General features: G+C 43.0%; 1 protein-coding gene across 1 annotated transcript in view; it reads right to left on the minus strand.

Moving 5' to 3' along the window:
* The window catches only part of ryr3 (ryanodine receptor 3), a 296,068-nt gene that overhangs the window by 160,150 nt on the left and 108,634 nt on the right, over positions 1-27,284 (minus strand). Inside the window, exons 26-37 of the mRNA XM_060915728.1 lie at positions 19,004-19,163; positions 18,736-18,886; positions 18,436-18,641; positions 18,182-18,356; positions 17,816-18,024; positions 17,479-17,706; positions 17,170-17,330; positions 12,098-12,257; positions 10,264-10,350; positions 9,937-10,163; positions 2,508-3,324; positions 157-357 (exon numbers count right to left, since the gene is read on the minus strand). Of these exons, the coding sequence (XP_060771711.1) occupies positions 157-357; positions 2,508-3,324; positions 9,937-10,163; positions 10,264-10,350; positions 12,098-12,257; positions 17,170-17,330; positions 17,479-17,706; positions 17,816-18,024; positions 18,182-18,356; positions 18,436-18,641; positions 18,736-18,886; positions 19,004-19,163 (2,782 nt within the window). The remainder of the gene's footprint in view (positions 1-156; positions 358-2,507; positions 3,325-9,936; positions 10,164-10,263; positions 10,351-12,097; positions 12,258-17,169; positions 17,331-17,478; positions 17,707-17,815; positions 18,025-18,181; positions 18,357-18,435; positions 18,642-18,735; positions 18,887-19,003; positions 19,164-27,284) is intronic.

Genomic DNA, 27,284 nt, shown 5'->3' on the forward strand with positions numbered 1-27,284 from the left:
TTTTTTTTTTTTCATTTCTGGACTACTGGAGCTCTAAATGCAAATCAGAGTGAGAGAAATAACTAAGGCAAATCTTAGTTCTCTACCTCTGCCTCAGCTAGAATACTAAATGAGATTCATGTGGTTGGTTTAATGGGAAATGTGTCCAGGTTCTACCTGTTCTTGGGGAGGAGAGCGGAATTCCTTGGTCTTCTTGGCAGTGATAGCAGCAGACATGTTGAGGGCCTGCATGAGTTCATTGTAGCGGAACTTCTGGTTGTACTGCAGTTTGGCCACAAACCTATCCGAGAATGCCACAATAGCCTCGATACGCTGCTTCAGCTCACAATCACAGAAATAGTGCAGGAGTTCACACATCTGCACAACAGACAAATATGAGGCTGTGAAAATGACACCACTATTGGATTTTTTTTTCAACAGTTACTCGGGTTTCTGTATCCAAAGTATGTTATAATTAATAAACCTACGTGATATGACTATCTGGATGACTTTGTAACATGTAAATTCATTTCCAACACATACAGCTTCAGTAGATCAGGGTTCTCAAAGGCTTATCTTATATTTATACGAGTATATGAAAATTAAAATTTAATAATCAAATCAAATCAAGTTTATTTGTATAGCGCTTTTAACAATAAACATTGTCGCAAAGCAGCTTTACAGAATTTGAACGACTTAAAACATGAGCTAATTTTATCCCTAATCTATCCCCAATGAGCAAGCCTGTGGCGACGGTGGCAAGGAAAAACTCCCTCAGACGACATGAGGAAGAAACCTCGAGAGGAACCAGACTCAAAAGGGAACCCATCCTCATTTGGGCAACAACAGACAGCCTGACTATAATATTAACAGTTTTAACAGGTATAACCCTCAACTGTCCTCATGGGGCCGTCCTTCACAGGAGCGGTGCGATAAAACTCCGACCAGACACAGGGCACCAGGATGGATCAAGCAGGTCCGAGGGGCAGAAGAGGCCAGCATCTCAATAATGGGGTTGATTGATTGAAAACATTAGTGGGAATGGCAGAATGACCAGACAATTAGGCCTAGAATTAAACAACTAGAGACTCACTATAACAAATATAACATAGGGAACTGATAATACACTCTTGGATGTAAGAATGTAAGAAGGGTTTATAGAGCTCAGTGTTATATTCGAGTCACTAAACCTTGAGTCCGAGTCCAGTCTTGAGTCCCCAGTGTTCAAATCCGAGTCAAGTCCAAGTCATTAAAGAAAATTTCAAGTCGAGTCTGAGTCAAGTCCGAGAACAAGACTCCAACCGCACCATTTGACGGTGGCTGTTGCTGCCTTTATGTGAAACTGTCTCTTCTACTGTGTTGGACTAACGTTCCTGCTCGACTGCCCCATTTTAGTTAACAGGCTACAGATAAAAAGCTTGTTCATCGCTCAGCAAGCCCCGCCCACTATCAACAGGGCAAATAACATGAGAGAGGGTTAACACTAGCTACAGTAGTTCATCGCTCAGCAAGCCCTGCTATCAACAGAGCAATGAACATAGTGTGTCACGTCCTTCTCTGGGTGGAGTCTTGCCAAATGACGATTGAAGTTCGAGGTTGTCCCTGTCGTCTCCTCGATAGTTCTTCTACATATGGAACACATAGCAGTGCATTTCTTCCCACTGCACAAGAAGTCTGTATAAGCAAAGCGGACAATCCTAGGGGCGTTCTCTCCAGGCATTTTAGCGCCATTAACGTTAGTTTCTTCCTGAACATGACATATGAACAGGTGAATGTGCATTCTCTTGCATGAAATGAGTATAAAAAATTATGTATGAATAAATATCTTATGCCAAATTATTATTGCATGTTACGAAAAATAAAGAAAAAATCTGAGTCCTCGTCTCCATTTTACGAGTCCGAATGCAGTTAATGCACGAGTCCGAGTCATCGGTGTTCAAGTCCAAGTCAAGTCATGAGTCCTTAAAATTATGGCATGAGTCGGACTCGAGTCTGAGTCCTGGACTCAAGTACTGATAGAGCTGTCCCTCTGTGGCAACCATAATTTTTTTTTTTAAATCCTGACAGCCTGTAGGCCAATTGGCCTGTCAGTTGCATCTATCAAGAGCACATTTCATCTACCACCAGCTTGCTATACTTGTCACAGCTTCCTAGACAAGGAATCATTCACACCTACAGCCAGTTAGCCTAACTGCATGTCTTTGGCAGAAACCGGAGGAAACCCACGCAGACACTGGGAGAACATGCAAGTTCTGCACAGAAACACCCTGTCAGTCACTGGGCTCAAACCCAGAACCTTCTTGCTGTGAGACAATAGCGCTAACCACTGCACCACCATGCCGCTGTGGGACTCATATCTATCCCTACAAAGGACTGTTTTCTTTTTTGTCCACCATCAGTAAAACTAGAATAAAATCTTGTACCCACTGGTTTTATGTCACAGAACCCTGCAGGTCCCCAGACCCCACTTTGAGAACCACTGCTCTAGAGAACTTACTGCTTCCACATAATTGCAAATTGATTTTGACCTGATGTTTGACTGACTCAGGCAGGCTCTTCTCCAAAAGGCCTTTGGGTGGCTGCTTGTGTTCTTTGCTCTCTTCCTCCCCTGCCTCCACAGCTTTTTCTTCATTACTGCTTGCCTCTTCTTTTTCAGCTTGCTCCTCTGCAGCCACAACTTGTGTCTCCTCCTCCTTGCTTTCCCCAAAAACATTGGGTTCAATAAGCAGGAGGATGATGCTCACCTCATCACTATTCAGAGCGCCCATAATCAACAGAGTAGCAATCAGCTTGAGTATGGGCACGAACTGGTACTCCACACTGCCCCCTACGGGGTCACGAATATGAGTTCCTCCGCCCTGCACTGCCTCCGTCAGCATGCTGATGGCTTTCTCCTTCAGAATGTCCAGCGGGATCTGAGGACTGTATAAATGCTCACGCTTCATTGTGATGAAGCACGGTGGTGTGAAGTTGAGCCGAGGGCTAAGCGATGTGCTCAGTCCCACACCAGGCAACGAGTGGCGTTTGGAGTCATCGGAGAAGAGGCAGATGCTACAGGTCTCATCTGTGATGGGTATGATAAACTCATTCTTCATCATGAGTTGTGCTTCTTTTGCTGTCTCCAGGTGGATGCTGATAAGAACATCATAAAAGCCCTCACGCAGTTGTCCTGTCAGGTATTGGTTGTCAATGGTGTAAAGGAGCTGTGATTGGTCAAGATGGCTACAGAGGGCGTGAGCCACACGAGTGTTTCCCAGAGCACAGAGAGCGCAGTAGAGTTTCAGAGTGTGGTAGTGAAACTGTCGCAGGTCCTCAGCCTCTGAGAGTTCCATGATGTTGATGCACCTGGAAGCAATTCGGGAAGAAAATCATATCAACTTAATGTTTATTGTCTTTCCATCAAGGTCCTATACATTAAAAAAAAAAAGTCACTGTTTTTTTATTCAGTAGGCACTGTGCATTTTCACTTTTCAAAACGTACGCATTCTACAAAAAAATACAAATATATGAATGAGTCTTAATTATTAAGATAAGATAAGATAAGATAAGACTTTATTGTCATTGTAGTTATACAACAAAACTTAGTTTGGTAGCACTCAGATAAAACAGCAGCAGTAAAAAAGAATATAAATAAAATAAATAAAATACAAGATAAAGTAAGTGGGAGAATTGTAGTGTAGGCAGATATTGCACAATTGTACTACTGTAGATGTATTTACGTACCTATGTGTAAAGTGATCAAGTCAGAAAAATAAAGTGCAGCGTGAGCCGATATTGCGCAGATTGTAATAATTGTATTTACAGTCCTGAATATAAAGTGATCAGTGCGTTAGCAGCAACTTGGGGGTGTATTTGTGTGTGTGTGTGTGGGGGGGGGTAATGGAGGCTACAGCTCTGGAGAAGAAGCTGTTCCTCAGTCTACTTGTGCGTGCTTTGATGGTCCAGTATCTTTTGCCCGATGGGAGGGGGACAAACAGTTTATGACCTGGGTATGTTGAGTCCTTGATAATGTTGTTAGCCCTCTTACATAAACAGCGAGCATAAACTACAGTGGTGCTTGAAAGTTTGTGAACCCTTTAGAATTTTCTATATTTCTGTATAAATACGACCCAAAACATCATCAGATTTTCACACAAGTCCTAAAAGTAGATAAAGAGAACCCATTTAAACAAATGAGACAAAAATATTATACTTGGTCATTTATTTATTGAGGAAAATGATCCAATATTACATATCTGTGAGTGGCAAAAGTATGTGAACCTCTAGGATTAGCAGTTAATTTGAAGGTGAAATTAGAGTCTGGTGTTTTCAATCAATGGGACGACAATCAGGTGTGAGTGGGCACCCTGTTTTATTTAAAGAACAGGGATCTATCAAAGTCTGATCTTCACAACACATGTTTGTGGAAGTGTATCATGGCATGAACAAAGGAGATTTCTGAGGACCTCAGAAAAAGCGTTGTTGATGCTCATCAGGCTGGAAAAGGTTACAAAACCATCTCTAAAGAGTTTGGACTCCACCAATCCACAGTCAGACAGATTGTGTACAAATGGAGGAGATTAAAGACCACTGTTACCCTCCCCAGGAGTGGTCGACCAACAAAGATCACTCCAAGAGCAAGGCGTGTAATAGTAGGCGAGGTCACAAAGGACCCCAAGGTAACTTCTAAGCAACTGAAGGCCTCTCTCACATTGGCTAATGTTAATGTTCATGAGTCCATCATCAGGAGAACACTGAACAACAATGGTGTGCATGGCAGGGTTGCAAGGAGAAAGCCACTGCTCTCCAAAAGAACATTGCTGCTCATCTGCAGTTTGCTAAAGATCATGTGGACAAGCCAGAAGGCTATTAGAAAAATGTTTTGTGGATGGATGAGATCAAAATAGAAATTTTTGGTTTAAATGAGAAGCATTATATTTGGAGAAAGGAAAACACTGCATTCCAGCATAAGAACCTTATCCCATCTGTGAAACATGGTGGTGGTAGTATCATGGTTTGGGCCTGTTTTGCTGCATCTGGGCCAGGACGGCTTGCCATCATCGACGGAACAATGAATTCTGAATTATACCAGCGAATTCTAAAGGAAAATGTCAGGACATCTGTCCATGAACTGAATCTCAAGAGAAGGTGAGTCATGCAGCAAGACAACGACCCTAAGCACACAAGTCGTTCTACCAAAGAATGGTTAAAGAAGAATAAAGTTAATGTTTTGGAATGGCCAAGTCAAAGTCCTGACCTCAATCCAATGGAAATGTTGTGGAAGGACCTGAAGCGAGCAGTTCATGTGAGGAAACCCACCAACATCCCAGAGTTGAAGCTGTTCTGTACGGAGGAATGGGCTAAAATTCCTCCAAGCCGGTGTGCAGGACTGATCGACAGTTACCGGGAACGTTGAGTTGCAGTTATTGCTGCACAAGGGGGTCACACCAGATACTGAAAGCAAAGGTTCACATACTTTTGCCACTCACAGATATGTAATATTGGATCATTTTCCTCAATAAATAAATGACCAAGTATAATATTTTTGTCTCATTTGTTTAACCAGGTTCTCTTTATCTACTTTTAGGACTTGTGTGAAAATCTGATGATGTTTTAGATCATATTTATGCAGAAATATAGAAAATTCTAAAGGGTTCACAAACTTTCAAGCACCACTGTATGTCCAAATATGGTAGCTTAGTCCATACAATCTTCTGTGCAATCTTAACTATACGTTTCAAATCTCTCCGGTTCTCTGCAGTACAGCTGGTGTACTAAACTGTGACACAGTAACGAAGTAAGCTCTCTATTGTGCTCCTATAGAAGTTTACTAAGAGCTGAGAGGGGAGTTTGGGTTTCTAAATCTTTTTCAAGAAGAAAAGCCTCTGCTGAGTTTTCTTCACTAGATGTGACGTGTTAAGGGTCCACATCAGATCATTTGTGATATGGAGTCCCGGGAATTTGATGTCGTTGACCCTCTCTACCTCTTCACCATTTATGTAGAGGGGGGAAGGTGTTGTTTTCCTGGTTCTGGTTCTCCTGAAGTCATACATGTCAACCTTTGGTCAATCAAACCTGTATAACCAACCTCCAAAATCCGTATTTCCCTTATAAAATCCGTATAAGATGCAAATTAAAATAATTTACCTAAAATTTGAATGATAATTAACAATGATATATCCAAGTTACTTTTTATTCAATATTAATAACAATAAACCTTCAGAATGAATACAAAGCTCCAATGTTTGACAAAAACACAAAGTGTCACTCTAATGTTCTGAATTGTACTCCATGACAGCTTTTTTAGCAGTCTGCACCGATACCTCACTAGGCTGCATGTCACAGCAAGTGTCTGTGTTGATCTTTTCAGTCGCTAGTGGAAGTCGCTCCGGTTGGCGGGATTCTCGCAATGCGGTGTGCGCATGATCAAAAGTGAAACAAAGTCTCGCTACCACAAGATAACGCGCGATTTCATAAAACTCTTTACTGGCTGTTTGTGCTTTCTGTGGTGTACAGTACGTTTGTAAATGTTATGCGCTCTTTTATCATCGTGGGAATTGATTATAGCTCTAAATAAATATTGAATTTTTTTAAAAAGAATCCGTATAATTTTATTTGTACGCCCGTATACTACGTTTATTGAATCAAATCCGTATAAAATATGGACATTCCGTATAGGTTGACATCAGTAGCGGCTGGCTTTTGTAAAAGTGAGGGAGGAAGGAATGCTTGGTTGAAGGTCACGGGCCCCAATGCGACCGCACCTGCTGGACCGGCTATAGTTACACGCACGGGTTGAGTTGATAATAGTTGAAAAACCTATCATTTTAACGGGGTGTGTACACTTTTTATAGCTGCTGTACACATTACTTTCAGGTGTTCAACACATCTTTCTCTTTCAAAATTCTCTCAAAATCTTCCGTATTTAACGAAGCAAACCTGGCGGCCATGTTTGTAGCTCAGCCCATGGAAGGGTTTTGCAAGCAAAACATTCACCACGTCCTCTGTTTCCATTACTTTATTCGTAGAATATCTATAACATAGTCAATCCACTTCCACCTCGCCGTTCTCACTCTGACTGCCGAAGTGCCCGAGTCACCGGATCTAGAAGTTAAGTTTGATAAGATAACCCCTCCCCCCAGGCAGCTAAGGCCTCTACTTATTGGTTCATTGCGCAACTAGGGCTGCAGCCTATTGGTTGATATTTTGTAGCACTTGTCAGATCTCTTAGCTAGTCCCACCCTCTTAGAGGAGGATTTTCCTCCTCTCTCTCATTGAAGTCTATGTTAACCACGAGCCGCCAGTGCCGGAGACTGTTTGAATCGGAGTGAATGGGAGCCGAAGGGAGGAAGATCCTCCGTGCAGTAATTTCTAATAGCGAGCGATAGGGGGTGCTAATGTAATTTCACCCAGAGAAACGAATATAATGTACATGTCGTATTTGGCAGTAAAATAGTAATATTCAAGGACAGCAATTCATTAAATTGGTCAAGACAATTTCAACTTTTTATTCTTAGAATTTTTAAGGAGGATCTTCCTCCCTCTCCTCACTGGAGAAGCCACCTGTGGTTGACATGTATGTGAAGTCCACAATGACCTCCTTTGTTTTGGTTGTGTTCAGTACCAGGTTACTGTCTGAACAGCACTGGACCAGGTGTTGAACCTCCTCTCTGTCGGGCTTCTCATCATTTTTTGATATCAGTCCCACTATATTGGTGTCATCAGCAAACTTCACGATAGTTTTAGAGGAGTGGATGGGTGTGCAGTCTTGTACATGAATAGAATGAAAAGGGTTGGGCTAAGGACACAGCCCTGTGGTACTCCTGTGTTCAGGGTGAGAGTGGACGATGTCCAGTAATCTGTATTATTGGAACCAACACACATTAATTGTTGTAAGGAGAGTGTGTGTTTGAGTGTATGCAATTTTCAAGCCGACTAAATTGGAAGTTAAATAATCACAATTGTTCTTGGCATCTTCACTATAGCAATTACAAATAATGAGTCATCTCCAAAACCTGGACTCAGTCAAATATAGCGATGAAACTGTATTGTTTTATTTTCTTTACTTCCAGTAGGAATAAACATTGGAAATAAAAAATTTTCCCATAGTTGAACCATCCAATGATTCCTACATGTATGTAATCTATATGGCCAATAGTTTGTGGACACCTGACCATTACAACTACTTGTGCTTTTTGAACATCCCATTCCAGATTTAGTCGTCCATTACTGTTATAATAACCTCCACGCTTCTGGAAAGGCTTTACATATGACACATTCTATAATTGCAGGTACATTTCAAGTGTTGGCTCTCTTGTCAACTCTGTTATCGTTAAACTAACAGAATTGATGATGACAGAGTTGATGTTTTCCACCATTTTGTGTCTTAACTCCATATGCTAACCTCAAACTAGCTACCACATGGCATATATAAAAACAGAATTTTATGGATTTTAATCATATTATTTATGTAGAGTTTTTAAAAAACGAGTTAGAGATTCACTCCAATAGCACAATAACAGATTTGATGAATGATTAATCTACTGTTGGTGTATCCTAAACATTTTGTGCAAATTAATGAGAGAAGGAACATAACATACCTCAGTGCCTTTCTGAAGTTTCCCGCCAGAGGAAGTGACATCTCTCGGTGCAGGTGTGATGCGCATTATTAAAAGTTTTTGTGGATTTTATGCAGTTTTATAACAGAGTTGACAAGAACATTGGGATGGATACAATTTTTTTTATTATAATTAGACTTAGGCGGCACGGTGGTGTAGTGGTTAGCGCTATCGCCTCACAGCAAGAAGGTCCGGGTTCGAGCCCCGTGGCCGGCGAGGGCCTTTCTGTGTGGAGTTTGGATGTTCTCCCCGTGTCCGCGTGGGTTTCCTCCGGGTGCTCCGGTTTCCCCCACAGTCCAAAGACATGCAGGTTAGGTTAACTGGTGACTCTAAATTGACCGTAGGTGTGAATGTGAGTGTGAATGGTTGTCTGTGTCTATGTGTCAGCCCTGTGATGACCTGGTGACTTGTCCAGGGTGTACCCCGCCTCTCGCCCGTAGTCAGCTGGGATAGGCTCCAGCTTGCCTGCGACCCTGTAGAACAGGATAAAGCGGCTACAGATAATGAGATGAGATAATACAGAAAATAGACTTCCTATGCAATTTATTTTATAACAGTTATTAGAATAAGCCCCCAAAAAACAGATTGTTGGACTGAATCAGTTCATGTTTATTCAAGTTAAATGTCTGAATCAGGAGTCGAAGACAGCCAATAATGTGAGGGGAGGGGTGGGAGTCATTTAGTTAAAGTTTTATGGATAAATTGGGTCTAAAATGTACATTAAGCATTGCTATTGGTGAAAGTTTGTCATAATTTGTTCAATAAAGATTTCTTTTGTGAAAAATAACAAAATGTACCCGAATTCTAGAATGAGGTGCTCATAAGCACCCTCCATCCATCCATCCATTATCTGTAGCCACTTACTGTATCTTGTATAGGGTCGCAGGAGCCTATCCCAGCTGACTGTGGGTAAGAGGCGGGGTACACCCTGGACAAGTCAGCAGGTCATCACAGGGCTGACACATAGAGACAAACAACCATTCACACCTATAGTCAATTTAGAGCCACCAATTAGCCTAACCTGCAGGTCTTTGGACTGTGGGGGAAACCGGAGCACGCGGAGGAAACCCACGCAGACACGGGGAGAACATGCAAACTCCACACAGAAAGGCCCCCATCGGTCACTGGGCTTGAACCCAGGACCTTCTTGCTGTGAGGCAACAGTGATAACCACTACACCATTGTGCCACCCCCCCCATAAGCACCCATTTTCCAAATTCCTTATTTTATAGAAGTAACTTGTATTTATATACAGTACCAATCAAAACATTGGACACACACATTTTTATGAATGTGCCCAAATTTTTGACTGGTACTGTATACATGTGTGATTTATTTATTGAGATAAAACATCACTTGCCTGTTTTCCTCAGGAATATGCACTGCCATCATCTGCAGGGGCTCCAGACACTGCACCACCCAGCCATGCCTCTCGCTGACCCGTGCTGTCTCCACAGAAAGGAAAGTGTTGGGCATCCTGCTCCACAGAACAGCTACGATGGTCTGTACATCCAGTCGCGGAGGACACTGGGGCTCTGGGTTACTGTGAAGACTTTTGAAAATGGCTGAAGACAGTGGCATGGCATCCTAAGTGGAATGAATTAGGCATATTATTATTACTAATATTATTAACTGACAGAATTCACTTTTGATCTCAAATGGTTGGAAGATATGCTACAAGACGCACTTTGATCTTTGGAAATTCAAACTGAAACAGGTTGGCGCTTGTGGGCTGAACAAACACAGCAGGGAACAGTTTTGTGTTGGGCTCAACCTGATAGATAATAACACAAGAGAGAAAAATTAGAAAAATATACACACATACGACTTTGGCTCTTTTACAATCAGGAACAATGTATTGTTCTTTGAGAAGGCACTTAAACCGTACTGGACTTTGACAAGTGTTCCCTAGCAGCAATTTGAGTCTGGCACTGGTTCAGTATCTTGATTTAAAGCCCCAGGCAAACTAAAATCAGAGGAACATAACAACTTGATTCATGTAAGGCAGGCTCGCTGGGACGAATACTAAACAAGCTCCTTGATATTCTTTGCTTCTTTTCAGAATTAACTATGGTTTTAAATGCTGTTTAGAGAGTTGCATTTTAAGGGTTCCATACCAGACGGCTGTTTAAAATATCCTCTATTCAAACTTTAAACCTGTGAACTTCTTTCTTGTGCAATATGTACTGCAATGAGGTTTATTAAATGCACAGCTAACGTGTGACAATGGACACAAATTTCTACGATCAACACGAGGAGAACTAGTCATGACCATCAACCTCTATATATTCTTAACATTAGATGTTTATTCAAACATTTCTCCAATCAGCTTATGGTCTAAAGTTTGTTTTTATAATTGCATCTTGCTTTCATGCATGGATTGTATTGTAATTAACAGTGTATTTTACTCAAAAAACACAATCTGATTCATTAGTTTCTATTATCTACTCTCTTTTTTGCATCACTTGTTAATTTTTTTTTCAGGGTTAAAGGTAGGCTGCCTTTCAGATTTTTCAAGTTTAGGTCATAAAAAGAATTTTGCCTGACACACAATTATTTTTGTGTAGTGGACCGAAAGCTACTGAATTCGAAATCACAGACTTCCAATTTTATTTGTTTTTTAAAAATAGAACTATTAATAAATTTAGGGCCGTGTGGCCCTAAATTCTCTGCTATTTTTTCCTGCTTCACCATGACCCAATTCAAGATACTATGTCATGCATCACGTGGTGGGCTTTCCCTGTTCATGCAAGGCATTGTGGGATACAAATTTGAAAGAGGAGAGAAAAATGGAGGACATGAGTGTGCGAATGAAATGTGAAAGACCGACTACAGTAACGGAAAGCGAGAGGAAAAGACGTTATGTTATACACAAAGGAAAGGAAACGCAGGACCAAACTAATAAATATCGGCGGTCAGCGAGCACCTCGGTGTGATCAGCTGTTCGTTTAGCGACAGAATGATGGAACTGTCAGTGCGCAGTCAAGGTAAACCTGTAGATGGCAGTAATGCAACACTGTGGATGCCAGCTGCCGTAAAACCCAAAAGAAGAAGAAGGTAAACCTGTGCATACACACACGGACTTCTTTTGTCTGCTTGACTGTACGAAGCGAGTGATTTCATGCACATTATTTGCTCCGGAATCCCCTCAAATTAAATAACTTCCCAGCCACGGTCTGATATTTTGTGAGATATTACAGAAATAAACATATCACAATGACCAAATTTCAGAGGGAACAAAATTTCACCAATTTTATCAAATCGAAAGGCCGTCTAGCTTTAAAAGTAATGACTTGCAAAATCCCTTTGCCTAAGAGCAGAAAAAACTGGCATTGTTAGTTGCATAAATTTGAATGAATGTCAATAATATGAATAGGCCATCCAGAAAAGCAAGCTAAGAATCTGCACATCACAATTGTGAAACTGGACATTCTCCATGGGACTTATGACATATCTTTTAGAAATTAAGTGGTTGAATACATTCCTTTATCATTAAGCTATGATTTGGAAGATAACGTAACCTGATATGCAATAGGCAGCTCCTTGTTGTTGGCAGTGAATGAGACGAGGCCAGAGGCCAGATCAATATGACATCCAATTATGAGGTCAGTATTACTTCGTCCAGAAGAGCTACTAGAAATGTCGCCAGCGCACACCATGTAGCAATTACTCCTTCTCACACTGGACAAACAGCACAGATAGAACACAACGAGTGACTCAGAACATGGTGCAAAATACAACATGCATACACTATATGGCCAAAAATCTGTAGACACCTGACCAATCCAACCCATTCCACCCCTGGGGAATGGCTTTCCACTAGATTTTCCCCATGTGGTTGTGCAGATTTGTGCTTATTCAGCCACAGGAGCATTAGTGAGGTCCCTGATGTCGGTTGAGGAAGCCTGGTGCACTGTCAGCATACCGATTCATCCCAAAGGTGTTCAGCACTGTTGTGCATGAATGTGCTAAATGAGTATTGTTCATATTTTTTTGTGAATGGTGAACTGAACGAATCAGTCTGCAACTAATGATCACTCTGGCGAGAGTCAATGATGCTCACATACCAGAAGCAAGGATAATCATCATCATCATCGGATCAAGCTAGTTGCACAGAGTTCCATAACTCGATCTCTCTATCCGTTCCGGTCGTTCATCATCCCAGGTAAGTCTGAAGGATAGCATCCAATGTCATCGCATAGTTGCTGAGCGTACATTTTAGGAGGTCTTCCAGTGTTTGCTCGGCCATGTTTAGGATCCCACGGTAGGACATCACTAATGATTTCATTCTTAGCCCTCCAGCAGTGGCCTGTAAAGCGTGTTCTTCTTTCACGAATTACACCAGAGATGGGTGGTAGGTGTCCATAGAGTTGTTTATTAGTTAGATGTTGCCTCCAGGATATATCCAGTGCAGATCTTAGCATCCTGGTATATGTTCCGTCTAATTTCTTTTCAAGTTTCAATGTCAGAATCCATGCGGCACAGCCATAAAGCAGAACAGATATTACAATTGCTTGAAATAAATTTCTCTTCATATCAGCAGGAAGGTTTGACTTCCAGACTATTGACAAATTGTCAATTGCACCCCATGCTTTACCAATGAGTGTAACTACATCAATTTCAGTACTGGAGATTTTACTTCCGAAGTAGATGAATTCTTCAACACATTTTAGAGGGTGACCTGAAGCTGATTTTATTGTTCCACTAGATGATAAAATCAGGGATAATAGACATCATTTTTACTTTCATACTGCAATATAAAATGATGTATTATGATGTCTCAGGACCATGCCTTAGAAAATTAGTACGGTATATGACCAACTCGATTTTCTTGTGCATTCCTTGTCTTATAGCAGTGCACTCTAATGCACTGGTTAGGACATTACTGATTTGCTTATATCAATAAAGTAGAGTCCAAGAGCTTTCTAAGGGCAGGTGAAATTTGATATTTTAATTGCTGATCAAAAATTTCACTTTGGATTTGGAACAAAATCAGAAGAAATGAACGTGAACTAGGCTAGTTCATTTTTGGGACTGCGAACTACGAACATAAACTAGTTAATTTTTTATCTGTGTGAACTGAACATTCAGCTAGCTCTTGTTAAGTGTGAACTTGCACAACACTGACGTTCAGTGAGGTTGAGGTCAGGGCTCTATGCAGGCCACTCAAGTTCTTCTCCACCAACCTTGATAAACCATGTCTTTATTCTTTTTTTTTCTGGTGACTTTATTCAAATTGCAATTAAAATTGAAAAACTTGAATTTACAATATAATATAATAAATAAAAGATATACAATACAATTAAAACTGTAACAATTCATTAGAAGACGGCATCCCATTTGCTCAATTGATTAGGTAAAAAGCTTGTCATAAATCTTTTCGTCTTACAATTATACAGGTCGAAAGTTCTCTTGTTAGGTAATGAGTATTTGCTTGCATTTTTATTAGGTAAGAGTCTTCCTATATTGTTACCAGTGTTCAATATTGATTTAAAAAAATTCATCGAGAAGGATTCGCATCTGTCGTTCAACTTGGGTAGATTTAATTTATCCAATCGTTCGTTGTAGTTTAGTCCAGGCTAAATGATTTTGGTGGCTCTTCGTTGGACTTGTTCTATACGATCTTGCAGATAAGATGGCAGTGACGAGTGCCATACTGCACAAGCATACTCAACGATAGGGCGAACAAAACTGCAATACACATGACGGAGATCATCTAAGCAAACGCCACTACGTTTTAGTGTTCTCAAGGCGTAGAGACGCTTGCTTGCTTCATGCATATAAATTCAATGTGAGTGTTCCATTTGAGGTCTGATGACAGCCACATGCCTAAGAGCTTTGTTTCATTCACAGTTTCAAGGTTGTTACCAGTTGAAGGGGTTGAAAATGAGGTGTCGACTTAGAAAAGGAAACAATCAATTCTTTAGTTTTCTTGAAGTTAATGCACATTCCATTATCGATGGACCATTGTTGAATGCTGTCTAGTTCCTCTTGAAGTGTGGATGTTCCTGATGGTGAGATGATTTCGAAGACGGTACAATCATCAATATATTTATATATAGGGACTCTGCAGGACATGTCATTAATCATCAGTAGGAAAAATAAAGGACCCAATTTTGTTCCTTGAGGTACTCCTCCAGTCACCGGAAGCCAATCAGAATGACAGTTGTCAATAATAGCGCATTGTTTTTGGTTCTTTAAAAAACTAGAACACCAATTGAGAAGAATTGGAGGGACGTCCAACAGTCGTAGTTTACCAATTAAGACGTTGTGATCAATCCTATCAAACGCTTTAGAAAAATCTATCAAGCAGGAACGAATGGCAGTACGGGGCTTGTCAACAGCAGCAAGCCAATTATGAAGAAGATCTATCAAGCAATGCGTTGTGGATGAGTTTTTAATTCCCCCAAACTGAAAAGGATCGAGCTTTGGCATGATGATGTTACATAACCACGTGAAGATGAAATGTTCCAGGACCTTACTCAGTACTGATGTTAAGGAAATTGGTCTTAAATCGTTGTCAGCGCTTTCAGGATTAGGTACCTTTGGCAGTGGGATGACATTGGCGCATTTCCAAGACAAAGGAACCAAGCCTTGTGAGATAGGTGCATTGAAGATAGAGCAGATAGGAAGGCTCATAATTGGAGCAAAATCCTTCAGCAACCAGTTAGGGATATTATCAGGACCCATGGACTTGTTGACCTTGATGCTCAGTAAAGAGTTCTCCACAGCATCAGGTGTTATAATATATTCGTCCGGTATACAATCGACAGGTGTAGGTGTATAGTCAAGAGAGCTCATGTCACTGGCGACTTTACAAAAGGAGTTGTTGATTGTGTCAGCCAGCTCTTTACCACGCAGCACATTTCCGTCGACGGCAAGGCTCGAAAACGTTGTGGTTTTAGTTTGGCTAGAAAGATGCTTGATATTATCCCACCACTTTTTAGGTGTCAAATTAGAATCAGTTATACTCTGATAAAAGTTACTGCGGACAGTCTTGCAAAGTCTGTTAACCTTGTTCCTATAGAATTTAAACATTAAGGTGTTCCCATTGCACCAGGCTCGTTGACGTTTAGCAATTGCATCTTTAATTTCACAACTAAACCATGATTTATCAGTTGGATGGAGTTTAACTGAGCGAACAGGAAGGTGTTTGTCTATGGCGTCAGAAATAGTGGATTGAAACAAGGAAAGTTGTTCCTCAGGAGTATTCAGATTATATAAAGCATTCCAATTCACAGATTGTAGAGATGAAAATAATGAACGCTTATTGGACTCTTTGCAAATCCGCTTGTCAACTCGAGTCGTTGGGAGACTGGTGGCTTGATATTGTTTGGGCTGAAGAACACTAGAATGGTCAGACCTGCCAACAGGAGGGAGAATTTGCGCTTCCTCGTAGAATGAAGAGAGTGTTGAATAGGCTTGATCTAGTATGTTGTTGCCTCTGGTTGGTTTACTGACAAGTTTCTTCAATTGGAATGATGAAATAAGAGCATCAGGTTTAAAGTGATTAAAATCACCCAGAATTATAAGTGCTGAATTAGGATGGGCAGCAAGAGCAGTATCTAGACAGCCAAATAGATAGTTACGGAGTTTTGCGTCGTCATTCTTTGGTGGGTAATAAACGGTGCCAAGTATGATAGAATTAATACCGCGAGGCAGTCTATTTGGTTTAATTAAAAACATTGGCATTCAAAATCAATATCGTTTAAATCGCTCAGATAAATAAAATCCAGATTAGGCGATATATATGTACACAAACCACCTCCTCGTTCATCATCAGGTCTATCTTTGCAAAAAGTAGCGAAGCCAGGAATGTTAATTAGTTCATCGGTGATGCATGAAAAGAACCACGACTCAGTGATCACAGCAATGTCGCATAAATTAGAGGTTATTTATCCATGAATATCATCAATTTTGTTGACCATAGAACGAGCATTCGAGAAGAATATCTTTGGAAATGAAGTAGTTGTAGTTGAAGTTGAAGTAGGAATTAATATACAGTTTGACGGTCTGTGGCAATTCAGCTTCGATAAACTATCACGGTTAACAGTCCGTGGTTGCACAATGTTGACAGAATAACATCGAGTGCTTTCTCTTAATTTAACGAGTCGTCCAGAATGTTTTCCGTGATATTTTGGCCAACGAAGTTTCCCAAGACCGTTAGGAAGTAGTTCGTTACATGGAGGACCCATGTAACTTAAAAAATACATGTAAAATATTAAAATTATAGTCAAAGCAACATAATGCCACCTTTCAATGGCGCATACAAATTACGTCATAGTTATGGAGCTTTGTGCACAGGGGCATTGTCATGCTGGAACATTTGGAGCCCTTAGTCACAGTAAAGAGGAAATAATGCTACAATATACAAAGACATTCTAGACATGTGTGATGGCCAGGTGTACACGTGTTTTTGGCCATATAGTATATATTATGATATATTAAAGATATGGTATTTGAAAGAGCAGGTTAAAACACACTGAACAGTGCACCACACTTTTACAATTTGGCATTTGCCAATACTATTGTAATTGGTACTATGCTGGCATATCTTGATGAATATCAAGAACCATTTAAATGATGAACTGACCTCTCATGAACACGGCCACGCTCGTCCCCAAGAGTTACAGTCACTGTGCGTACTTTGCTCAGGTTAAATTTCTTGCTGTAGTAGTGATAGTCTGGTGTTACCCAGCCTGCCCATACAGAAGCAGGGTCCTGACCTGCAAACACTCTCACTGAGTAGAAATACTGAAACACAGGCAAAGAAACAAGTTCAGCCTTAGCTTCTAATCGATGAATTCCATTGAGCTTGTAATGCAACATTGCTTTAGGAAACCAACATGGTATCGTTTGTACAATACAGATGCTGTGAGGTAATTTGAGATCTAATTTGTACCTTTGTAATGCTGCTATGATCAATCTTTCCACTGTCATCTTTCTTAGCTTTTTGGCCATCACCGATCACCTCGTTCATATTAGTGATTTTCCTGGGACTGGAATAAAACTCAACAGGCATGCTCAAGCGGCAGTAGATCATATCGTTGTTGCTAGCTTGTGTCCCAAAGGTCTTATGGCTCACCTTCAGACATGGTGGAGAGTCCACAGTCCCATCAATTCTAGTCACCTAAGAAACAAACAAACAAAACATATTGTTTAAGTGTATAGTTGCATGTTTGATAACTAATAATGTTATACCTTCAAGTCAAATATTTTCCTATTCTGATTAGCAGTACCTCAATGTGCTCATGGTCCACTGGCACATTGACGAATGTAGGAAGGCGTTTGCTAAACCACATTGTGATCTCTCGGTTCATGTTGACAGCGAAAGGCTCAAAACCCTCCTGAAGGCCACACATGGTGTAGTACTTAAAGGTGCTGGCGTCTTTGCCCAGGTTCATACGGCCAATCTGTGAGAGCCCAAGGCTGCAAACTGGGATGAAGCCTAAAGAAAGGACATATGACTAATCTCTGGCATCATATCAAAAATGTTTCCTGATACTTAAGATCTGTAGTTTGCCCCCAGGACAGTCTCTGATTAGCACCAGTAATATAGACATGAAATGAAAACACCCTTCCTAACGTGACTATTGCAGGCTCACCGTCTTCAGTCTCAAAGTCAGTGAAGCAAAGCTCAGAGCCGTTGTTGGTGATAAGGATCTCTCCATTGAGAGTAAAGATCATGGACTTATCTTCCATGTTAATCATGCATCCCACCATGTCACCCTTGCTCCACGTTCTCCCAAAGAAGTGACTGCCCATGTGTACCCGTCGACCCTGCAAGACAGGTTTCACTTTAATGAAACACCCAAATGTGTGCAGATATTCAGCTGGAGCAACACTATCGTGCTCTTACTCGGGAGCCATCAAAAACATAGGCTTGGTCATCCATTCCCAGTTCGATGTCAGGTCTACAACTGGGCCGAGCCCAGCCTACGCACATTTCTCCTCCAGTCACAGCCTCAAACTCAAAATACCATTTCCCTGATTTCACTGCAAAGCTCTTCTCCACACGGAAGAAACGAATGTTTTCAACACTGTGTTTCTCCACCACATGGGCAGCTGTGGACAAAGTGGTAATGTTAAAGGATGACTACAGCCTTTATTGTGTTTTGACGTTAAATAATGGTTTGTATAATGACAGCTTGAGATTCACCCTTACCCTCTTGATCTGGGGGCTCAATGTTGTATCCATATCCAATTAGTGTTCGGATAGCCTCTCGAAGGCTGTCCCTGTTAGACTTCTTGGTGCGTTCATCTAACAAAGAATAAGGTACCAACCGAGGATTGCGTCTACTCTTTAAATCCTTTAGACAAGAAGGGAAAATTAGCCTGCGTACATTCCAACAGTGTTTTGTCTTTCATCATGGCTTTACTGTTATCTTTTCTTGAACTTACAACATTTTAAAATATTATAAATGTACCTGCTGAATACCATAAGTCCATCCTTGCTTAATGCGATCTTTGGCCCAAACGTTATGAGCGTTTTCAGCCAGTTTATCAACCAGAACCTCCTGACCAGGTGTTAGTTTCACATCAGAAAGCTCTAGTGGCGCAGGCTTATAACCATTTGACATTACATAGCTATAAAACAAAGAAGGAAAGATTAGAACTTATACACATTCCTTTTTCTTGAGATTTTACAATCATTACTAAATATATCAATGGAAAAAAAAACATATTTGGTCTATAAGCAGGCACACAGATTGCACAGTAAGGCACTGAAACTGAACGGGAACATTAGGAGACACTTCAGCCTGCCAACAGTCGGTGGCTTCATCAGAAATTTTTGCAGGAATACAAAAATTACATCACACAACCACATAGCCTTAGGCTCACAGGCTAGAGGGCTCAAACAATGGAGGCTTCAAGTGGCACTCACACAAAGTACTGATGGATGAATGTTCATTTTCATATTGTTATTGTTTCCTCTTGTTCTGTTGAATTATTTTTCACTTGATTAATTTGCTTATTGTTATAATTTACAAATGAAGTACCAGCTGCTATGGCTATCACTATTAAAGCTAGACTGCCTTTCAGATTTTTCAAGGGTAGGTCAAAAAAAGAATTTTCCCTGACACCCAGTTATTTTTGTTTAGTGGACTGAAAGCTATGAATTCAAATGACAGGCTTCAAATTTTATTAGTTTTTGTTAAATAGAACAATTAATGAATTTAGGGTCACGAGGCCCTAAATTCTCCGCTATTTTTTCCTGCTTCACCATGACCCAGTTCAAAATACTACATCATGCATCATGTGGTGGGCTTTCCCCATTCGCGCAAGGCATTGTGGGATACAAATTTGAAACAGGAGAGAAAAATGGAGGACGTGAGTGTGCGAATGAAACGTGAAAGACCAACTACAGTAATGGAAAGTGAGAAGAAAAGATGTTATGTTGCGAAGGAAAGGAAACGCAGGACCAAACTAATAAATATCGGCGGTCAGCGAGCACCTCGGTGTGATCAGCTGTTCATTTAGCGACAGAATGATGTAACTGTCAGTGCACACTCAAAGGTAAACCTGCGCATGCACACACGGACTTCCTCTGTCTGCTTGACTGCGCGAAGCGAGCGATTTCATGCACATTATTTGCTAGGACAGTAGTTTTCAAAGTGGGGGCTGCCAGGGGGCGCTAGGGGGCCTCAGAAAGTTGGAGGGACGATAACAAAAAAATTGCGAAAAAAAAAAACTTTTTTAAAATAATTATTATTAAATATATTGTAATTAGTTTTTTCATCATTATTATAAAATATAATTATTAATAATAATACATCATATCGAAACATTGTTTGACATGCTCATCTCTCCGATTGCCTGTGACGTTGCGGTTTGCGCCATTTATCAAGCTGCTTTGCTCCTCAAGCTAGCGTATTGCTAGCGCAAAATGGACAGGTTTTTGAAGAAGAGACCGAAGGAACAAACCAACAGCCCTGCTGTGGAGGACACAACTAAAATCCGAAAATATGAGGCAGCATACATTAAGTATGGCTTTACAGCCATACAGAAAAATGACCATGATTGCCCGAAATGCGTCCTCTGTCTGGAGACTCTGTCAAACGAATGCTTAAAACCTTCGAAACTTCGGCGTCACTTGATACAAAAACATCCGACAGATGCCGAAAAAACAGTAATTTCTTCAGATGCAAAGAAGAGCATTTGGTCAGGCAATCTGCTGCATTCACCCAGCAAGCTACTGTCCCCGAGTGGGCCCTGAAGGCATCATTTTTAGCCTCGTACCACATTGCTCGTGCTAAAAAACCTCACTCAATTGGAGAAGATTTGATTTTACCAGCCACCAAAGACATTGTCCGAGAATTGCTTGGTGAGGATGCTGCCAAAAAAATCGATGCTGTCCCACTCTCTGATAACACCGTGAGCCGACGGATTGGTGACATGGCTCAAGACATATCTGCTCAGTTGTTGGAGCAGGTGAGAGCCAGCGAATACTTCGCACTTCAGCTGGATGAGAGCACAGATTTATCCAATGAGGCCCAACTGCTTGTCTCGTCTCGTCTCATCTTCTTCCGCTTTATCCGGGACCGGGTCGCGGAGGCAGCAGTCTAAGCATGGAAGCCCAAACTTCCCTTTCCCCAGACACCTCAGCTAGCTCCTCGGGAAGAACACCGAGGCGTTCCCAGGCCAGCCGAGAGACATAGTCCCTCCAGCGTGTCCTGAGTCTTCCCCGGGGCCTCCTCCCGGGGGGACATGCCTGGAACATCTCCCCAGGGAGGCGTCCAGGAGGCATCCGAAAAAGATGCCTGAGTCACCTCAGCTGATTCCTCTCGATGTGGAGGAGCAGCGGCTCTACTCCGAGCTCCTCCCAAGTGACTGTGCTTCTCACCCTATCTCTAAGGGAGCGCCCAGCCACCCTGCGAAGAAAACTCATTTCGGCCGCTTGTATCCGTGATCTTGTTCTTTCGGTCATTACCCAAAGCTCATGGCCATAGGTGAGAGTCGGAACGTAGATCGACCGGTAAATTGAGAGCTTCGCCTTTTGGCTCAGCTCCTTCTTCACCACGACAGACCGGTAAAGTGACCGCATCACTGCGGAGGCTGCACCAATCCGCCTGTCGATCTCACGCTCCATCCTTCCCTCACTCGTGAACATGATCCCGAGATACTTAAACTCCTCCACTTGAGGCAGGACTTCTCCACCAACCTGAAGAGGGCAAGCCACCTTTTTCCGGTCGAGAACCATGGCCTCGGACTTGGAGGTGCTGATTCTCATCCCAGCCGCTTCACACTCGACTGCAAACCGCCCCACTGCCCAGTGCTGGAGGTCCTGGTTTGAAGAAGCCAACAGTACAACATCATCCGCAAAAAGCAGAGATGAAATCCTGTGGTTCCCAAACAGGATTCCTTCCGGCCCCTGGCTGCGCCTAGAAATTCTGTCCATAAAAATTATGAACAGAACCGGTGACAAAGGGCAGCCCTGCCGGAGTCCAATATGCACCGGGAACAGGTCTGACTTAGTGCCAGCAATGCGAACCAGACTCTTGCTCCGTTCATACAGGGACCAGACAGCCCTTAGCAAAGGGCCCCGAACCCCATACTCCCGAAGCACCCCCCACAGAATACCATGGGGGACACGGTCGAATACCTTCTCCAGATCCACAAAGCACATGTGGACTGGTTGGGCAAACTCCCATGAACCCTCGAGCACCCTATGAAGGGTATAGAGCTGGTCCAGTGTTCCGCGACCAGGACGAAAACCGCATTGTTCCTCCTGGATCCGAGGTTCGACTATCGGTCAAATTCTCCTCTCCAGTACCCTGGAGTAAACCTTCCCTGGGAGGCTGAGAAGTGTGATTCCCCTATAATTGGAGCACACTCTCCAGTCCCCTTTCTTAAAAAGAGGGACCACCACCCCAGTCTGCCACTCCATAGGCACTGTCCCCGACCGCCATGCGATGTTGCAGAGGCGTGTCAACCAAGACAGCCCCACAACATCCAGAGACTTGAGATACTCAGGGCAGATCTCATCCACCCCCGGTGCCTTGCCACCGAGGAGCTTGCAAACCACCTCAGTGACTTTGGCTTGGGTAATGGACGAGTCCACCTCTGAGTCATCAGCCTCAGTCTCCTCAATGGAAGACATGATGGTGGGATTGAGGAGATCCTCAAAGTATTCCTTCCACTGCCCGACAATGTCCCCAGTCGAGGTCAACAGCTCCCCACCCGCACTGTAAACAGTGTTGGCAGAGTACTGCTTCCCCCTCTTGAGGCGCCGGATGGTTTGCCAGAATTTCTTCAAGGCCGACCGATAGTTCTTCTCCATGACCTCCCCGAACTCCTCCCAGTTCCGAGTTTTTGCCTACGCAACTGACCAAGCTGCAGCACGCCTGGCCTGCCGATACCTGTCAGCTGCCTCAGGAGTCCTGGAGGTCAACATGGCCCGATAGGACTCCTTCTTCAGCTTGACGGCATCCCTTACTTCCGGTGTCCACCACCGGGTTCAGGGATTGCCGCCACGACAGGCACTGGAGACCTTGCGGCCACAGCTCCGAACAGCCGCGTCCACAATGGAGGTAGAGAACATGGTCCACTCAGACTCAATGTTCCCCATCTCCCCCGGAAGCTGGGAAAAGCTCTCCCGGAGGTGGGAGTTAAAGACCTCCCCAACAGAGTGCTCGGCCAGACGTTCCCAGCAGACCCTCACCATACGTTTGGGCCTGCCAGGTCTGTCCAGCTTCCTCCTCCGCCAGCGGATCCAACTCACCACCAGGTGGTGATCAGTTGACAGCTCAGCCCCTCTCTTCACCCAAGTGTCCAAGACATAGGGCCGGAGATCAGATGAAACGACAACAAAGTCTATCATCGACCTCCGACCTAAGGGTGTCCTGGTGCCACGTGCACTTATGGACACCCCTATGCTCGAACATGGTGTTCGTTATGGACAAACCGTGACTAGCACAGAAGTCCAATAACAAAACACCACTCGGGTTCAGATCAGGGAGGCCGTTCCTCCCAACCACGCCCCTCCAGGTGTCACTGTCGTTGCCCACGTGAGCATTGAAGTCCCCCAGTAGCACAATGGAGTCCCCAGTCTGAGCACCTCTCAGTACCTCTCCCAGGGACTCCAAGAAGGCCAGATACTCTACACTGCTATTCGGCCCGTAGGCACAAACAACAGCAAGAGCCCTCTCCCCAATCCGAAGGCGCAGAGAGGCGACCCTCTCGTTCACTGGGGTAAACTCCAACACATGGCGGCTGAGCTGGGGAGCTATAAGCAAGCCCACACCAGCCCGCCACCGCTCACCATGGGCAACTCCAGAGAAGTGGAGAGTCCAGCCCCTCTCGAGGAGCTGGGTTCCAGAGCCCAAGCTGTGCGTGGAGGTGAGCCCGACTATCTCTAGCCGGTACCTCTCAACCTCCCGCACAAGCTCAGGCTCTTTCCCCCCCAGCGAAGTGACATTCCATGTCCCAACAGCTAGCCGCTGTGTCCGGGGATCAGGTCATCGAGGCTCCTGCCTTCGACTGCCACCCAATCCACACTGCACCAGCCCCCTACTGCTACCTCTGTGGGTGGTGAACCCACAGGAGGTCGGGCCCACGTCACCTCTTTGGGCTGAGCCCGGCTGGGCCCCATGGGCAAAGGCCCGGCCACCAAGCACTCGCATGCGAGCCCCAACCCCGGGCTTGGCTCCAGGGTGGGGCCCCAGCTGCACCATACCGGGCAACGGCTCGGTCCTTGGTTGTTGCTCCATTAGGGGTTTTGGTGAACTGCTCTTGGTCTGGCCTGTCACCTAGGACCTGTCTGCCTTGGGAAACCCTTACAGGGGCATAATGCCCCCGACAACATAGCTCCTAGGATCATTCAAGCACACAAACCCCTCCACCACAATAAGGTGGCAGTTCTAGCAGGGGCCAACTGCTTGTGTACATCAGATTTATTTCACAGGAAAGATTTGTGGAGGAAATACTATTTTGTAAAGCACTTGAAAGAAGAACTACTGGGAAAGACATTTTTCAAGTTTTGGACGATTACATCGAGTTTAACGGATTGGACTGGACCCGTTGTGTGGGGGTGTGTTCAGACGGAGCCGCGGCATTGACTGGGAAGATCAGTGGAGTGACCTCTCTCATTAAGCAGAAGGCCCCGCATGTAGTGGCCACACACTGCATGCTCCATCGTGAGGCACTGGTCGCAAAAAGGATGGATAACAAGTTGAATCAGGTACTACAGGAGGTTATACAGTTTATTGTTCAGTGCGAAAATATTTGTGTTGAAAACATGTTAGTTAATAATATTCTTATGCTAAACAAATGTAACAATTATTGAATATTGAATAAAAGTAAGAGAAAACATTCTAAAAGTTGATGTTTATTTACATATTTTGTAGCATTTTCTGTGGGTTTGCAAAGGGGGTCCCCGGCCAGAAGCTAATGCTGTTTGGGGGGCCTTGGCATGGAAAAGTTTGGGAACCCCTGTGCTAGGGAATCCCCTCAAATTAAATAACTTCCCAGTCACAGAATGGCCTGATATTTTGTGAGATGTTACAGAAATAAACATATCACAATGACCAAATTTCAGAGGGAACTAAATTTCACCAATTTTATGAAATCAAAAGGCTGTCTAGTTTTAATGTGTCCTATGTGTTTACCCACATAAAATAACAGTGCATCCACTCACCAAACATTTTATAAGGAACACTATACTAATATTGGTTAGGGATTCCCTTTAGTCTCAAAACAGCCTCAGTTCTTCGTGGCATGGATTCCAGAAGATCTTGGAAACACACAATACAGGTTGGCTCCATGGATTCATGCTGTCTGTGCCAAATTCCGACCTTATTGTCTGTGTGTCTCAGCAGAAATCGAGATTCATCAGCCCAAGCTACGTTTCTCCAGTATTCAACTGTCCAGTTTTGGTGATCCTGTGCTTACTGCAGCCTCACCTTTCTGTTCTTAATTCAAAGAAGAGGAACCTGACTTTGATCTTCTCCTGTTGTAGGCCATCCACCTCAAGGTTTGATGTGTTGTGCAGTCTGAGATGCTTTTCTGCTCACCATAATTATACAGAGTGGTTATCTGAGCTAGTAGTTAGTAGCCTTTCTGTCACCTTTCTCATCAACAAGCCGTTTCCATCAACAGAACTGCCACTCACTGGATGTTTTTTCTTTATTGCACCATTCTGAGTAAACTCGAGACTGTTGATTCCAGGAGCTCAGTACTAATAGAAATATTCAAACCAGCCCACCTGGCACCAACAATCATGCCACAGTCAAAATTACTGAGATCACATTTTCCTCCATACTTATGGTTGATGTGAACATTACCCAAAGCTGCTGCCCCACATCTGTATGATTTTATGCATTACACTCTTGCCACTTGATTGGCTGATTAGATAATTACAACCCCGATTCCAAAAAAGTTGGGACAAAGTACAAATTGTAAATAAAAATGGAATGCAATAATTTACAAAGCTCAAAAACTGATATTGTATTCACAATAGAACATAGACAACATATCAAATGTCGAAAGTGAGACATTTTGAAATTTCATGCCAAATATTGGCTCATTTGAAATTTCATGACAGCAACACCTCAAAAAAGTTGGGACGGGGCAATAAGAGGCTGGAAAAGTTAAAGGTACAAAAAAGGAACAGCTGGAGGACCAAATTGCAACTCATTAGGTCAATTGGCAATAGGTCATTAACATGACTGCGTATAAAAAGAGCATCTTGGAGTGGCAGCGGCTCTCAGAAGTAAAGGTGGGAAGAGGATCACCAATCCCCCTAATTCTGCACCGACAAATAGTGGAGCAATATCAGAAAGGAGTTCGACAGTGTAAAATTGCAAAGAGTTTGAACATATCATAATCTACAGTGCATAATATCATCAAAAGATTCAGAGAATCTGGAAGAATCTCTGTGTGTAAGGGTCAAGGCCGGAAAACCATACTGGGTGCCCGTGATCTTCGGGCCCTTAGACGGCACTGCATCACATACCGGCATGCTTCTGTATTGGAAATCACAAAATGGGCTCAGGAATATTTCCAGAGAACATTATCTGTGAACACAATTCACCGTGCCATCCGCCGTTGCCAGCTAAAACTCTATAGTTCAAAGAAGAATCTAAACATGATCCAGAAGCGCCGACGTCTTCTCTGGGCCAAGGCTCATTTAAAATGGACTGTGGCAAAGTGGAAAACTGTTCTGTGGTCAGACGAATAAAAATGTGAAGTTCTTTATGGAAATCAGGGACGCCGTGTCATTCGGACTAAAGAGGAGAAGGACGACCCAGTTGTTATCAGCGCTCAGTTCAGAAGCCTGCATCTCTGATGGTATGGGGTTGCATTAGTGCGTGTGGCATGGGCAGCTTACACATCTGGAAAGACACCATCAATGCTGAAAGGTATATCCAGATTCTAGAGCAACATATGCTCCCATCCAGACGACGTCTCTTTCAGGGAAGACCTTGCATTTTCCAACATGACAATTCCAAACCACATACTGCATCAATTACACCATCATGGCTGCGTAGAAGAAGGGTCCGGGTACTGAACTGGCCAGCCTGCAGTCCAGATCTTTCACCCATAGAAAACATTTGGCGCATCATAAAACAGAAGATACGACAAAAAAGACCTAAGACAGTTGAGCAACTAGAATCCTACATTAGACAAGAATGGGTTAACATTCCTATCCCTAAACTTGAGCAACTTGTCTCCTCAGTCCCCAGACGTTTACAGACTGTTGTAAAGAGA

The sequence above is a fragment of the Neoarius graeffei genome, chromosome 3 (assembly GCF_027579695.1).
Source record: "Neoarius graeffei isolate fNeoGra1 chromosome 3, fNeoGra1.pri, whole genome shotgun sequence".
NCBI classification, from domain to species: domain Eukaryota; kingdom Metazoa; phylum Chordata; class Actinopteri; order Siluriformes; family Ariidae; genus Neoarius; species Neoarius graeffei.